Source organism: Eucyclogobius newberryi, unplaced genomic scaffold, assembly GCF_026437365.1.
Source record: "Eucyclogobius newberryi isolate DKJ021-1_F unplaced genomic scaffold, fEucNew1.0.hap1 SCAF_1, whole genome shotgun sequence".
NCBI lineage: Eukaryota > Metazoa > Chordata > Actinopteri > Gobiiformes > Gobiidae > Eucyclogobius > Eucyclogobius newberryi.
This window is the reverse complement of record NW_027315723.1, coordinates 22,847,107-22,861,002: the sequence shown is the minus strand read 5'-3', so window position 1 is coordinate 22,861,002 and position 13,896 is coordinate 22,847,107. Positions and strand designations below refer to the sequence as shown.

Genomic DNA, 13,896 nt, shown 5'->3' with positions numbered 1-13,896 from the left:
TTTGCACTTTTTGACTACCAATAATACCTGCGCCATCGATGTGCTCTTCTTTCATTTTTGTCATTGTTTAAATAGTCAGGGTAATCCCTCATTCAGAGGTTTCAAAGCTTCATCTGGACAATATTTAAACCTTCCTTCGTAAAGTCATTTTCAATCTGTGGAACTGGTCTAAACTCTACTTTATCCTGCACTAAGCTGCCTAAGCCCCGCCTACTTTTATAGCTTCTAGTATAATACATGTTTAGCTTGATGGCTGAGGACGATGGACCTTAAAGTTCACATGTACTGTGTTGTTCCTCAGAGCTCCAGAGATCTTGTTCAAACCAGAGTTAATTGGCCGGGATCACTATGGCCTCCATGAGAGCGTGTACAAATCCATCCTGAGCTCTGACCTGGACCTGCGACGGGACTTCTTGGGAAACGTTCTCCTGTCAGGTATGTGCTGCCTCAAACCACCCATCCCCTGTTGGAGGCGGTGGCTCTGTGGTTAGGACATGCAAATGTGGTGTTTGGGACCTTTTTTATACACGTGAATATCTTCCCCTGTAACGTCCGCATCATGCTTTCTTGAAGGGGGGAACACTCTTCTGCCCGGCCTCCCTGAGCGTTTGGCGGCCGAGCTGCGCGCCCTCGTGCCCTGTGAGCCGCGCTCCTGTGTGCAGGTCAGCAGCCCCTCCGACAGGGACTTCTCTGTGTGGTGCGGCGGCGCGGTCCTGGCCAACCTGCCATCCTTCTATGGGTTATGGATCAGCCAGAGCGAGTACGAGGAGTACGGGCCACAGATCGTGCACAGAAAGTGTTTCTGAGCTAAAGTATCCTCAAATGTAATATATGTGATGGCCAGCCTGTGGTAATGTATTTATAGATATATATGTTTATTTAAAGTGTTATGGTCCTGTTTTTGTATGTGAGATATATATATATATAATGGGAGATCGTTTGAAGCTGGCCTTTAAGTGGATAGTGACCTTTTTTTACATAATTTAAAGTCTAGATCAAAACCTAAATCATAAATAATCCGCTAATATGAAGGATAAATGAAGTGAGGTTTCGAGACCAACGCTGTATGTGGATTTGGTAGAGCTGAACGGTGCAGCTGTGAAGTACTCTGCACTTTTTGTGGTACAGGTTCAAGAATCTTTTTTTAAATGTCTCAACTGCCACTCTACTGAAGCATAGAGGCAGTCTACAGACTCCAGGGTGATATTATGAACTTAAAACTCGATACTGGATGTGAGTGCATGCATTTTCGGTCAACAGCTGTGACTGCTGCTCGTCTGCCTCATTGGAGTGAGTTTTTATGTGGCGTTTTTGTTTTTAATGAACTATAGATTGAGGTATGATGCACAGCAGTAATCTGCTGTTTTTTTTAATGCCATGTATTTAACTGAAACTGTTTTTCCCTGTGTTCTCATTGACACTGTATATATGTATATAACTTTATTGTAAATGTTGATGCATGTTTTTTTTGGTTTGCTGACTTGTATTGTTTTTTGTTGGTGTGTTTTATTGTTTGTATTATAATGAAACACAGGGTTGAATGTTAAGTCATGATTTACACTGAGCCTTTTCTGCCTTTTGGACCTTGTATCTAAATGTACTGTACCAGTTTGCACCAGCAGCAATTTTTTTTACCGCCTTGTGTTTTTATAATAAATATAATTTAGTCCCCTCTGGTTGTCCTTGTGTTGTCTCCGAAGAGTGCTGAAATGTGAATTTGTAATCTTAACTGCATTAAACACTAACCTCAAACTTGCCTATTAGTAAAAAAAAAATGATTTGATTTGAAACCTTTTGGGTTGTTTAATAAATATTTCATGAACTGACCAATCTGGAGGCATACAATTTTCTTTGAAGTCGTTTGCAGTGGTGCAATTGATACTTGTACTGCAAAATTGTACTTATGTGAAATGCACAAATGAAAAATACCACGAAGAGTACTAGTTACTTTATTTTGGTAGCAATTTGGATTAAGTGAGACATTTGAGAAAGTAATTGTTTTAACTGAATCAAGTTCTTAACCACAAAGCACATTCTCAGCCCTGTCCAATCAGCAGTTTTGTGCAGGTTTACAAAGGAGCAGAAACTGCAGCGGGAGCTGTGCTTTGGGACCATTGGGACTTGTGCAGTACTTGCATGATTTTGAAACTTGCAGAACTGCAAGTTCTCTAAGAGGTCATGGAGGATCTGAAATTGTCATAGGAGCATTTCCACAGTGAGACTGAATTTATTCTAAATTTTAAGGTTTCCTATAGTTCTTGACCAGGTTTACGCACTGCAGCAGGGCTTTTGGCCCACTCCTCCACACAGATCTCTAGATCTTTCAGGTTTGGGGGCGGTAGCTGAGCAACACATGTGATTTTACTTTTAGATTGTGTCTCACAGTGGAAATGTACCTACGGGGAAGTGGGAGAACTTGCAAAATCGCAGGGTGTTCAAATTCTCAGTATTTGTCCTGGTGGACATGTGTTTGTCATTCATCCAAGGCTTTGGTCAGATCCACTCTGACCACGGGCCCATCCCTCTGCCCCCGCAGCCCAGACAGGTACACCAGTGGCCTAGGCACGTTGCTCGCCCCATCCTGTTTGGTTTGTCCCGCAGCGTCTTTGTGGAGGTAAGTCTGGGTGCAGCTGTCTCTCTTCAGGTGGCTTGAGTTGGTCTGGGTTGAGTGAGTCTGCCTGGTTCGAAGATCGGCCTAATCAGAAAGTGTTATAAAATTTTATTCTATACATCTGTTTGGAATTCAAGCAATTTTGATATAAAGATTTCTAGATAGATTTTAGTCCCAAAAAAACATTTGTAGTGTAGATTACCAGTTTAAGTGCCTTCCTTCGCAGTTCCCACTCGTTCCACTGGTATGTCTTATCTATGTGGCTCTCCACCGGGTGAGTGACAGTCTGAGTGCCACTGGAGCTCTGGGTGATGGGCGGCATCAGATGCTCTCCAGACTGCAACTGTACATAAACCAGTAAGTGGCTGGTCTCAAAGGTCCAGTACTGTGCTAAATTGACGTTTAAAAGGCTTTTAACAACATATCAATGAAAACTATGTTGATTTTTGGGTCACATATTGTTTCACTAGTGCTTCCTGTAGGCTGTTTACCTCCTGAAACCCAATATTCATTACTGATGAGATAAAAATATATTTAAATGAGGGCCACAGAGGCAGACGTGTGTGAGGGCCAGAGGCAGATGTGCGTGAGGGCCAGAGGCAGACGTGTGTGAGGGCCAGAGGCAGGCGTGTGTGAGGGCCAGAGGCAGGCGTGCGTGAGGGCCAGAGGCAGACGTGCGTGAGGGCCAGAGGCAGACGTGCGTGAGGGCCAGAGGCAGACGTGCGTGAGGGCCACAGAGGCAGACGTGCGTGAGGGCCAGAGGCAGACGTGCGTGAGGGCCACAGAGGCAGACGTGCGTGAGGGCCACAGAGGCAGACGTGCGTGAGGGCCAGAGGCAGGCGTGTGTGAGGGGCACAGAGGCAGGCGTGTGTGAGGGGCACAGAGGCAGACTGACCCACTCCTCCACTGCTCTCTGTATTTAGAGATGGAATACAGAGAGCAGTGGGGGAAAAAACAGTCTTCTATACATTTTAAAGTTTTTACATTTGAAGTTCCTATTACATAATACCAGGTTATACCCTCCAGTTCCTATCTATTAGCACCATGTTCCTAACAGCAGTGCTATAAATCTATTGCATAATCTACTTCCCACTTCTTTTTGGCATGATGGAAAAAAAAGTCTTCTCAAAAGAAGACGTCTGACACTGAAATTATTTTTACTTCTAAATTTAAATATATAGATGCCAGTGTAATTTGGGAAACATTTTGAGTGTCTGACCTCGGCGTACGGGGCGATGCAGGAGAACTGTCTGTGTAGGCAGAGCAGCTGGATGAGTTCCGGGCTGCGTTTGGCCCTCTCTGCCACCTCTAAGATGTAGTGTTCTGGAGCTGAGGCGAACTGTAGCGCAGAGTCTCTGGAGCTAAACGCATACAACTTCTCCTTGTATTTCAAAAGGCCCAGTCGTGGGTTACCTGTAAATGACCAATGCATCAACACACAACCCCATAGTGAGTAGAGAGATGGGTTATTACCTGGCAGCAGAAGCCCGTCTCGACAGACCAGCGTATGCCCACAGAAGCCGTTATACTGCAAACTCTGAGGCTCTGGGTGGCTGGAGTGGTCAGGCACTAACCATTCAGTGTTCAAACCTCTCACCTCCGCCTGGTCTATGGGCACTTCTGTGAGAAGGTAACAGTGTAGTAATAGTAATAGTAATAGAGCTAATACTACTAGAGCGACTTAAAGACATAAAGGCACTTCTGTGAGAAGGTAACAGTGTAGTAATAGTAAAAGGCACTTCTGTGAGAAGGTAACAGTGTAGTAATAGTAATAGTAATAGAGCTAATACTACTAGAGCGACTTAAAGACATAAAGGCACTTCTGTGAGAAGGTAACAGTGTAGTAATAGTAATAGTAATAGAGCTAATACTACTAGAGCGACTTAAAGAATATCTTATCTTATCTTATCAAACCTACAGAGAGTGGTTGTGACGGAGCCAGTCCGTCTCCGTTTGTTTGCTGTACAACCACGGGCCCTGGTTCATACGCGTGTGGCAGTGGGCCCTCATATCCGCTGGCAGCCTATGGCCTGTGACCCGGGCCTTTAAAAGGAGGCTCCCTTACCTGCGCTGGCCCTTCTTGCCTCTGACGTCACCCGCTATCTGGGAGCAGTGCAAGCGGCACGAGGACCAGAGCATAAGTTATGATCGGCCAAAAACAACACAAAGTTTAGGCTTAAAGCCAGCGATCGTACCAGCGTGTTAGGTTACCCCCCATGAGTCCGAAGGTTCGCTAGTCCGAAGGTTTTAAAGGTTCACTAGTCCGAAGGTTCACAAGTCCGAAGGATTTAAAGGTTCACAAGTCCGAAGGTTTTAAAGGTTCACTGGTCCGAAGGTTCACAAGTCCAAAGGTTCACAAGTCCGAAGGTTTTAAAAGGTTCACTAGTCCGAAGGTTCACAAGTCCGAAGGTTTTAAAGGTTCACTGGTCCGAAGGTTCACAAGTCCGAAGGTTTTAAAGGTTCACTGGTCCGAAGGTTCACAAGTCCGAAGGTTTTAAAGGTTCACTGGTCCGAAGGTTCGCTAGTCCGAAGGTTTTAAAGGTTCACTGGTCCGAAGGTTCACAAGTCCGAAGGTTTTAAAGGTTCACTGGTCCGAAGGTTCACAAGTCCGAAGGTTTTAAAGGTTCACTGGTCCGAAGGTTCACAAGTCCGAAGGTTTTAAAGGTTCACTAGTCCGAAGGTTCACAAGTCCGAAGGTTTTAAAAGGTTCACTAGTCCGAAGGTTCACAAGTCCGAAGGTTTTAAAGGTTCACTGGTCCGAAGGTTCACAAGTCCGAAGGTTTTAAAGGTTCACTGGTCCGAAGGTTCGCTAGTCCGGAAGTTCCTCATAGGGCTAAAGTGAAGGTGCATAGACGGCATCGGGATGTAGTCAGTCTGTAAAATGCGCACGAAGCACGAAGACACGCACTGGGGCTTTTTGTGCACCAGCTGCTCACAGGTGGCACCGCAAGTTATACTGTGTATACAAAAATAACAAGGGAACATCTGAATCCTCCACTCCATGCCTTCATTTGATCATAAGTATAGAAATACGCGTGATCAGATCACCGTAGGGTTGGTAGTCAAAAAGGAAATTCAGCTTTTGAAGACCTATAAGGTCTTATAGGTTTTGAAGACCTATAAGGCAACTATAAGGTCAAGTTTCAAATTGACCTATATAAGGTCAACTATAAGGTCAAGTTTCAAATTGACCCCTATTTCTTTGTTATTCTGAATGTTTCGCTTCAAAACTGTTCCTCACCTTCACAGAGATGCTTCCTTTCTGCATCACTCTTGATTTCTGAACCCTGCAGGAGTCCATCTAAAGTCTTTTCAGAGAAGATCTGGGCCTGGGACGAAAGAAATGGATGGAGACGCAACGCAAGGTTCCTAAAGATGTGGAGCAGCTCCGCTTCGTCCTGCAGACTACTCCAGTGACGTGAAACAGACCTGAACATTGGCTGGACACACGACAAAGGTCAATGATCACGGAAGAGAAAGCAATCTTGAAAAACGATTATGAGGTGTGCTCACAAAGACTTGCGGAGCAGGTACGGCTCTCTTGGACTTCACCGTATCCTTAAGCATCATCAACCGTGCCATGAGCTCGCTCTTCAGAAGCTTCACCCTCTGGACGCTCTCCCTCACATCAGCCTGACCAGATAAGATAAGATAAGATAATCCTTTATTGTCCCACATGGGGAAATTTCATTGTTGCAACGCAGGTAGATACAGAGGTAGATACAGAAGAAAAGAACAGATCACTTATAGGAAGTTTGAAAAACACTCACAATAGAAGATCTCTTATAAACAAAAACTCCCATTTCCCAACAAGGGATGGAGGGGAAAAAATAATAAAGATAAAAATAAATAAATACATACATAAATACCATTGCATGTGATCACGACAGTAATTGCACATGAATATGTGTATTCATAATATGTAACACATGGAGAATGGGTTATGAGAAGCCCAAACGTGTACTCAGTGTAAAGTAAAGTAAAGTACAAAGTACAAAGTAGCATTCCAAGATGTAACATCAGATTTATAATTTCAACACCAAGCTTTTGTCAGTTATAGACTTGTTCACAGTGGGAGAAGGAACCAAAACATTTACACAATCAATGCCATTGAGTAAATGTACACAATACTTTAAAATGTGGATGGAAAGATCTCCTTTGGTATTCTAGCAAAGAGTTCCTGACACATACATACAAATACATTAACGTTGCAGTGCAGAAAGGTGGAGGGTGCATTGAACACAAGAGATTTATCTCTAAGAGAACCGAGGATGTAAAGAAATATCAAGGTGACCTGGCTATGTCTGGATTTGACTAATGCTTATAAAACATTACCACATAAGCTTGTCCCAGAAGGCAACTAGGGGCATCTCCAGGATTATTTTTGCCGCTTCAAAATGTGTTTAACCTCTGGCAATCTCTGGCAGTTTTAACAGTAGTTGTTGTCGGTCCTGAGGTTGCTGGGGAGGATTGGGACTCACTTTAGTGGGTGATTTTATAGTTAATGGTGATGGTGGCACTTGTTGTGTGTTTTATGTTAAGGTAATGGATTTGTTTGCTTTAATCTTGTTTGTTTTGTCACTTGTAGTATGCCTCTCCCTCCCCAGCCTGAGTGGACCCTCACCAATTCTTAATCAAACCTTTTTATATTCTGTTGTAAATAAAAGCTGCCTTAAGGCTTTGACCCACACTGACTGGCTTGCTTTGTTGTTAAAGCAGACTTGCACCTCTGGAACACCTAACCAGTGTTACATTAGGGACAGTGCAAAATGGAAAGATGAAAAGGTTATGGCAAAAGATGCTCATTTCCACCTGTAAATCATGCAGAATTTTTTTTTAAATATTTTTTGCATGATGTGACTAGGCATATCTACATTTTGACAATTAACGGACAAATCACTACATATTTGGACCTGGCCTGCACTCCAATTTAAACTGTTTGTTTATTAGAATATTCCAATGTCCCACGAAGCCAACCTAATATGTTGTCCGTCTGTGTCACTCATACCATTAGGATGTTGAGGAGGGCTTGGTGCTGGCGGACGTTGTAGAGCGCTTGTCGGAGAAGGTCCACAGAGACCCCCCTCTCTGCAGGTGCAGTGGTCCCAGGTTCAGTGAGGGTCTCCAGAGCAGATGTGTATCTCCACACTAGTCTCTCACAGTCCCCCAGCTCCTGTTCCAGGCCTTTGGGGCTCGCAGGAAGGACCTCCATCAGCGCCTCCGGCACTAGAGAGGTATTATCACAGTCATAAGCAGATGTACACACTTTAACTATAGATAAACTACATCAGGATCATTTGGGTTAAATGTCACAAAAATAAATGGCCCAGAAGCTAAATACTAAAGTTTGATTTAGAACACAACAAATAGTCATCACGGCCCCACAAACTGAAGGCAATGCTCACCTAGGTCCTGGACACTGGGTTCCACCTTGTCCTTGGTCATGCTGGCACGGTTGAAGAGGCGGATCCCTGTCACGAGCATGCTCAGATCTTTCAGCTGCTGCTCTTTGTCTATTTTGAGCAAGGCCATGAACGAGCCCAGTTCTGTCTGAGGGAAGACGCTCTGAAGGGCAGCTGTGCTCAAAAACATTATCAGCAATTTCCGCAAAAAATCCTATAACCAAACTTGCAATTTCTACTTAGGGCTGGTTCAGACAATCCTGTTATATCAACCTGGAATAACGACAGCACCTGAGTCTGGTGCAGTAGCTGTACCTGTGGTCTGGTTTAGGACGTCAGAGTCCCTGGGTGAGCCCATACCGGAGCGCGACAACATGTAGTGGGTAATCTTTTGGTACAAAGTCTCGACCTGGTCTCGTGTCTTCACTCGGCTGTTTGTGATCTCTCGGCTCAGCCGGTTCAGTTTGGACTCCATCATGTCATGGATCTCCGCCAAAAACTCCCCTGCAGAGCACAATTCACACCCTCATTTTGATTATTTGCTATCATAATATAGGGCCAAGCACTGGTATTCTTGAGGGATGTGCCATATTTCCCACAGAGAAAAATAAAGTGGAAGAGATGTCTCTGAAAGCAATTCAAAAGTTGTGGAGCTCCATTTCCTTCTTTCTAGATTAGAAAATTATTAATTTATTTCATTTTCAATAAAAGATGAAAGAAAGTAATACGTTTTAAAAAATGAATGTGGCGTGATATAATTAACAACATCAATACTTACGCCGTGTGGTGTAGTTGAGCTCAAAATAGACCTGCATCTTGACAGTGTCCAGGAATGGGCTACACCTTTCTGTGAGTCTCTGCAGACAGATCTGTGGAGCACACCATAGACCATCATCTGCACTTTCACAACCACAGGAGACATCAGGAATAACATGAACTCACCTCAGTAAGCTTCAGGACGTCCTGTGGCGCCAGTGTACGGTCCACATCGAAGCCATTTTTTGGATCCAATACAACTGCTTTAATCTGAAAAAAACAAGACTTTGAACAAGCGTGGGCCACATCCTTGACCCATCTGAACCATGCATAGGCCCATGTTCTCAAGGCCTCTTATTCTACAGCTTAGTACAGTATAGGTATAACTCCTAAATACAACAAACATATATATTATTTATTTATTTTCAGAGAAAAAAATTGTTTCAGGGGTCAACCACCCGTAATTAGAAACTTCTGTCCTTTCCCCCATGTGTGGACAATAAAGGATTATCTTATTTTTTATCTTATCTTATCTTAGTGTTCAAGATCAGGAGCTCTTTTTGAAATATTTGACTCGAACATAGAACGAACAAAGATAGAACGAACATGTGCAGCAAGTGGTGCCCAAAGTGGTCCATAGAGATGTAAAAAAAAATTAATTAAATAAATAAATAAATAAATAAAAGAGCTGTAGACCAACAACCAAAGCTGCAGGTAAATACATCTATCACTCTGTCAGAATGCTTTTGAATGCACGAATGTGTGTATTTATCATAAACTCTCCTTTGGTATAAAGTCTCACTTTCTGAGGTATGACGTCACAATCCCGAGCTCTAATTCGTATAACTCTTTATTTTACAAACCCTAAAGTTCAGGCCGTCAAAGGACGACCATATACCACATGGTGCATGGGGCCACTTGGCTCCTGAGCCACATTTCTTTTCCATTAGCTCTGGGAGACATAAACCCGGGTCGACTCGAGTAAGACTTTCTAGAGAAACTCACCATGAAAGCCGCGAGCGTCTCTGTCACGTCACATCCGCGCGAGGCGCACAGCTGAACGAGCTCGGAAATGATGTCTCTGATCACGCTTTGGGCTTGAGCTTGAGACATTTTATTTTTTGTCAACTCTCACTGACTTCTTCTTCTTTGGTGTTTTATGGCGGTTGGTATCCAAGTCTTACATTACTGCCTTCATCTACTGTAGTCTTGCGACGTAGATGTCTTTGTTGATGTACTGTAGTCATGGCAACAGTCTCCGCCCCATTGTGAGGCGCTGATGAGTGGCATGGTAACGACCACGGTGGAGCGGAGGAAATCCTCAAGAAAGATAGTTAATTGAACGCAAGAAAGTTAAACAACGTGAGTTGTTTTGTGCTATTTCCTTCTGCAACCAGAAAGGCAGGGGAAATAAAATAAAAAAGGCAAGGCAAGTTTATTTGTAGAGCACCCCAACACCCCAAAGGACAACCCTTTTGTTTTCTCGTGTTTCAGATTCAAACTTAAAGTTAGGTGGGGCAGATTCTATTAGAACTACATTTCCAGTGTTTTTGTCAAGCCATGTTTCAGTTAAAAACATAAAATCAAGATTATAAGAAGAAATAAAATGATTAATTAACAATTATTTGTTAAAACAGCAAGAACATTATGGGTCTATGCATAGATGTAACTGTAAATCTAGTTAGATCTAGTAAAATCGATGTACTCCAGTTTAGAATTAAATACAGTACTTATAAATATAGGCAAAGGTTTAAAATAATTAAAAAAATAAAATAAATAAATAAAAATATACAAATATTCCATATTTGGTAGCATTCTTTTAACAAAACTTAAAGGTAATTTGAGATCAATTTATCCAGCATATTCTTTAGCTGTACCTAACAGTTGCTTGAAAATAAATCTATATTTTGTTATGTTCTAGCCTTATTTCCTAATAGATTTGTAATGGAATGTTATGTCACTGTTGGAAATGTCATGCAACAATGTTTTCACAGTTAGAAGAGTTAAGGTCTTTGTAATCATAAAGAACAATATAATGTCGTGACACATATTCATGTGCAATTACTGCCATGATCACATGCAATAGTATTTATTTATTTATTTTTATCTTTATTATTTGGCCGTGGCTGGAGAGCCGCGGCGCGGTCAAATGGCCGCGCAGTTTCAGGGAATGCATTTCCCTTATAGCCCGTTATAGCCTCATGGCTAACCAAACCCTAACCTTAACCTTAACCCTAACCTTAACCCTAACCTTAACCCTAACCCTAACCCTAACCCTAACCTTAACCCTAACCTTAACCCTAACCCTAACCCTAACCCTAACCCTAACCCTAACCTTAACCCTAACCCTAACCCGCGGCATTTCCCTTATAGCCCGTTATAGCCTCATGGCTAACCTTAACCTTAACCTTAACCTTAACCTTAACCTTAACCTTAACCTTAACCTTAACCCTAACCCTAACCCTAACCCTAACCCTAACCCTAACCTTAACCTTAACCTTAACCTTAACCCTAACCCTAACCCTAACCCTAACCTTAACCTTAACCCTAACCCTAACCCTAACCCTAACCCTAACCCTAACCTTAACCTTAACCCTAACCTTAACCCGGCGCGGTCTAAAACTGCTCTCAAACGCGATCAAATAGCGGCGCAGTTTCAAGAGCCACGGAGCGCGGCCGGCACAAAAATAACATGGCTTTTTCGGCCGCGCGCCGCGGCTCTGTAGACACTCGCTTATTGTTTTTCCCATGAGACCATTTTGTCAGGGACAGTGATTTTTGCTGTGCACGGACCATCAAGACTCTTCATAGAGCTGGGCCCGGCTAAACTGAGCAATCGGAGGAGAAGGGCCTTAGTCTGGGAGGTGACCTTCTAAAGTCTAAAGAAGATTGGGAAAGAATAAAGTCTAAAGAATAAAGTAGATGGCGGTCTCTGTGTAGAGCAGAGAACCTTCCAGGACATTCAGACCATGAGGAACAACATTCTCTGGTCTGATGAAACAAAGATTGAACTTGCTGGCTTGAATAGCAGGCGTCATGTCTGGAGGAAACCAGGCACCGCTCATCACCTGACCAGTACCATCTCTACAGTGAAGCGTGGTGGTGGCAGCATCAGGCTGTGGGGGTGTTTTTCAGTGGCAGGAGATGGGAGACTAGTCAGGATCAACAGAAATGTGAATGCAGCAGTTACAGAGACATCCTTATGAAAACCTGCTCCAGAGGCTCTGGACCTCAGACTGGGGTGAGGGATCATCTTCCAACAAGACAACGACCCTAAGCACACAGCCAGGAGAACAAAGGAGCAGCTACAGGACAACTCTGTGAATGTCCTTGAGGGGCCCAGAGCCCAGACTTGAACCAAGCTGAACATCTCTGGAGATATCTGAAAATGGCTGTGAACAGAAGCTCACCATCCAACCTGAAGGAGCTTGAGAGGTTCTGCAAAAAAGAATGGGAGAAACTGCCCATAAATAGATTATAGCATTATACTAAAAAATACTTATATAAAAAAAAAGACTTGAGGCTGCAATTAGTACCAAAAAACTTATGTACATGTGCTTTATTGTTGTTTTTTATTTTTAATACACTTGATACACAAAGAATTGATACATCTTTCTTTCACATTGTTATTATGGAGGTTTGATTGTAGTATTTTATGTGAACATTACACTAGAGCAGTTTACAGTGCACTCAAAATAGTGGAGCAGTATTAGATTAAAACATCTGATTCATGGGATTGTGGCTGAGCTGTTTTGTCAAAATGAGGGGACAAAGGGATTTGAATAAAATATTAAGCTCACTTGTGTCTTGTTTTTCCATGGTTGTTGAGGATATGGCAGATTCTGAAGAGGCTAATCCTGGTTTATTTACAAGGTTGTGTTTGCAGTGACATATTGGCCCTCTGAGCCTAGTTTCTGTCTACTACTACATCCAAATTTGGCAGAAGCCACAGCAGATGTCACAGCAATATTACATAAGAATAATAGCCTGTGCGGAAGTCTCACCAGCCTCTGACTGCTGTAAATATGTCACTAAATCTTGCATATAAATCAGAAATTTAAAGGTAAATAGTATCTAACCTATATAAGTGAATGAATTATCTGCACAGCCATGTACTAAATGTATTAAAAATAAGTGCGAAAGAGAGGGTAATTTTATCCTGACAGCCGAACAATGGGAACACATATATTTCTCGATGGAGTGAAATGAAAAATCAAAAAATGACACAAGTTCTGTCAAAAAATATAACATGTCAAAGTGCTCACTACTCACAGGGTAATACGAGGTGTTGGAGAAACTGGCTGCCAAGTGGCCCAGTGTTACCATGTGTTTTGGGACTGTCCTACTGTTCAGAGACATTGGACTGAGATTAACAAAGACCTCCTGTCAATTTTGGACGCCATCCACTTGATTACAGAACTATGTATTTGGACTTCAAAATTCCTGCCATGGACACAATAAATGGATATCTCTGGAACATTCTTCTGGCTGCAGGGAAAAAGGTCATCACAAACAAATGGATGACTCAAACTCAATCAACACTCAAGGACTGGACCAACGTTATAATTGACATACTTTTTTGTTGTTGTTGGAAAATTACATTTGGACTAAGTTTGAAAAACAAATGTATTAGACTTACACCTGTCATTGTGAGATCGAATCTGGCTCCTCATTTCCTGCTACATTGTCTACGGGCCAAAAAATCCTTAAAAAATATATTAAATTATATCTTCTTCCCCAAAGTGAATTAATACCACAGATTTATAAAAGATAAACAATTTAATAAAAAAAAATTAAAGATACATTTAGTGTACATTATAATAATTTCAAACCACAAAGAAAGCAATCCACAAGTCTTACCAGCCTGTGCATTTGGGAATAGCATCAAAGCAGTTTTGGCTGATGTCAAAACCTATTTTGCAAAACCCTATTGACAAAAAGTATGATGATAAAATGAAGATTTCAAATACGTATTTTGGATGTCCTTGTGAACTTTTGTGGCTACTTAACGTTTACCGGTATATTACAGATGTGTATTTATTGCAAAAGTTACATTAAATTCATATTTCATGTGTTTAAAAACATGTACATATTTCATCACAAAGCAAAAGACAAAGTTGGTGAAGA

General features: G+C 42.2%; 2 protein-coding genes across 4 annotated transcripts in view; one reads left to right on the top strand and one right to left on the bottom strand.

Annotated features, from left to right (window-relative positions):
• The window catches only part of LOC140355774 (actin-1), an 87,697-nt gene extending 86,027 nt beyond the window's left edge, over window positions 1-1,670 (top strand). For all 3 annotated transcript variants that reach the window (XM_072440440.1, XM_072440434.1, XM_072440429.1), the window contains exons 8-9: window positions 302-435; window positions 574-1,670. In XM_072440440.1, coding sequence (XP_072296541.1) covers window positions 302-435; window positions 574-806 — 367 coding nt within the window. In that variant the 3' untranslated portion in view covers window positions 807-1,670. The remainder of the gene's footprint in view (window positions 1-301; window positions 436-573) is intronic.
• A 437-nt stretch (window positions 1,671-2,107) lies between these two features.
• On the bottom strand, window positions 2,108-13,095 carry cfap206 (cilia and flagella associated protein 206). Its single transcript, XM_072449968.1, has 14 exons — window positions 13,042-13,095; window positions 12,180-12,207; window positions 11,849-12,042; window positions 8,956-9,039; window positions 8,792-8,882; window positions 8,329-8,517; window positions 8,017-8,187; window positions 7,620-7,837; window positions 6,125-6,244; window positions 5,853-6,051; window positions 4,085-4,231; window positions 3,831-4,024; window positions 2,814-2,954; window positions 2,108-2,695 (listed from the first exon to the last, which is right to left on the bottom strand). The coding sequence occupies exons 1-14, from the start codon at window positions 13,093-13,095 to the stop codon at window positions 2,474-2,476; spliced, it is 2,052 nt and encodes a 683-aa protein (XP_072306069.1). The 3' UTR covers window positions 2,108-2,473.
• Window positions 13,096-13,896: the final 801 nt, after the last annotated feature.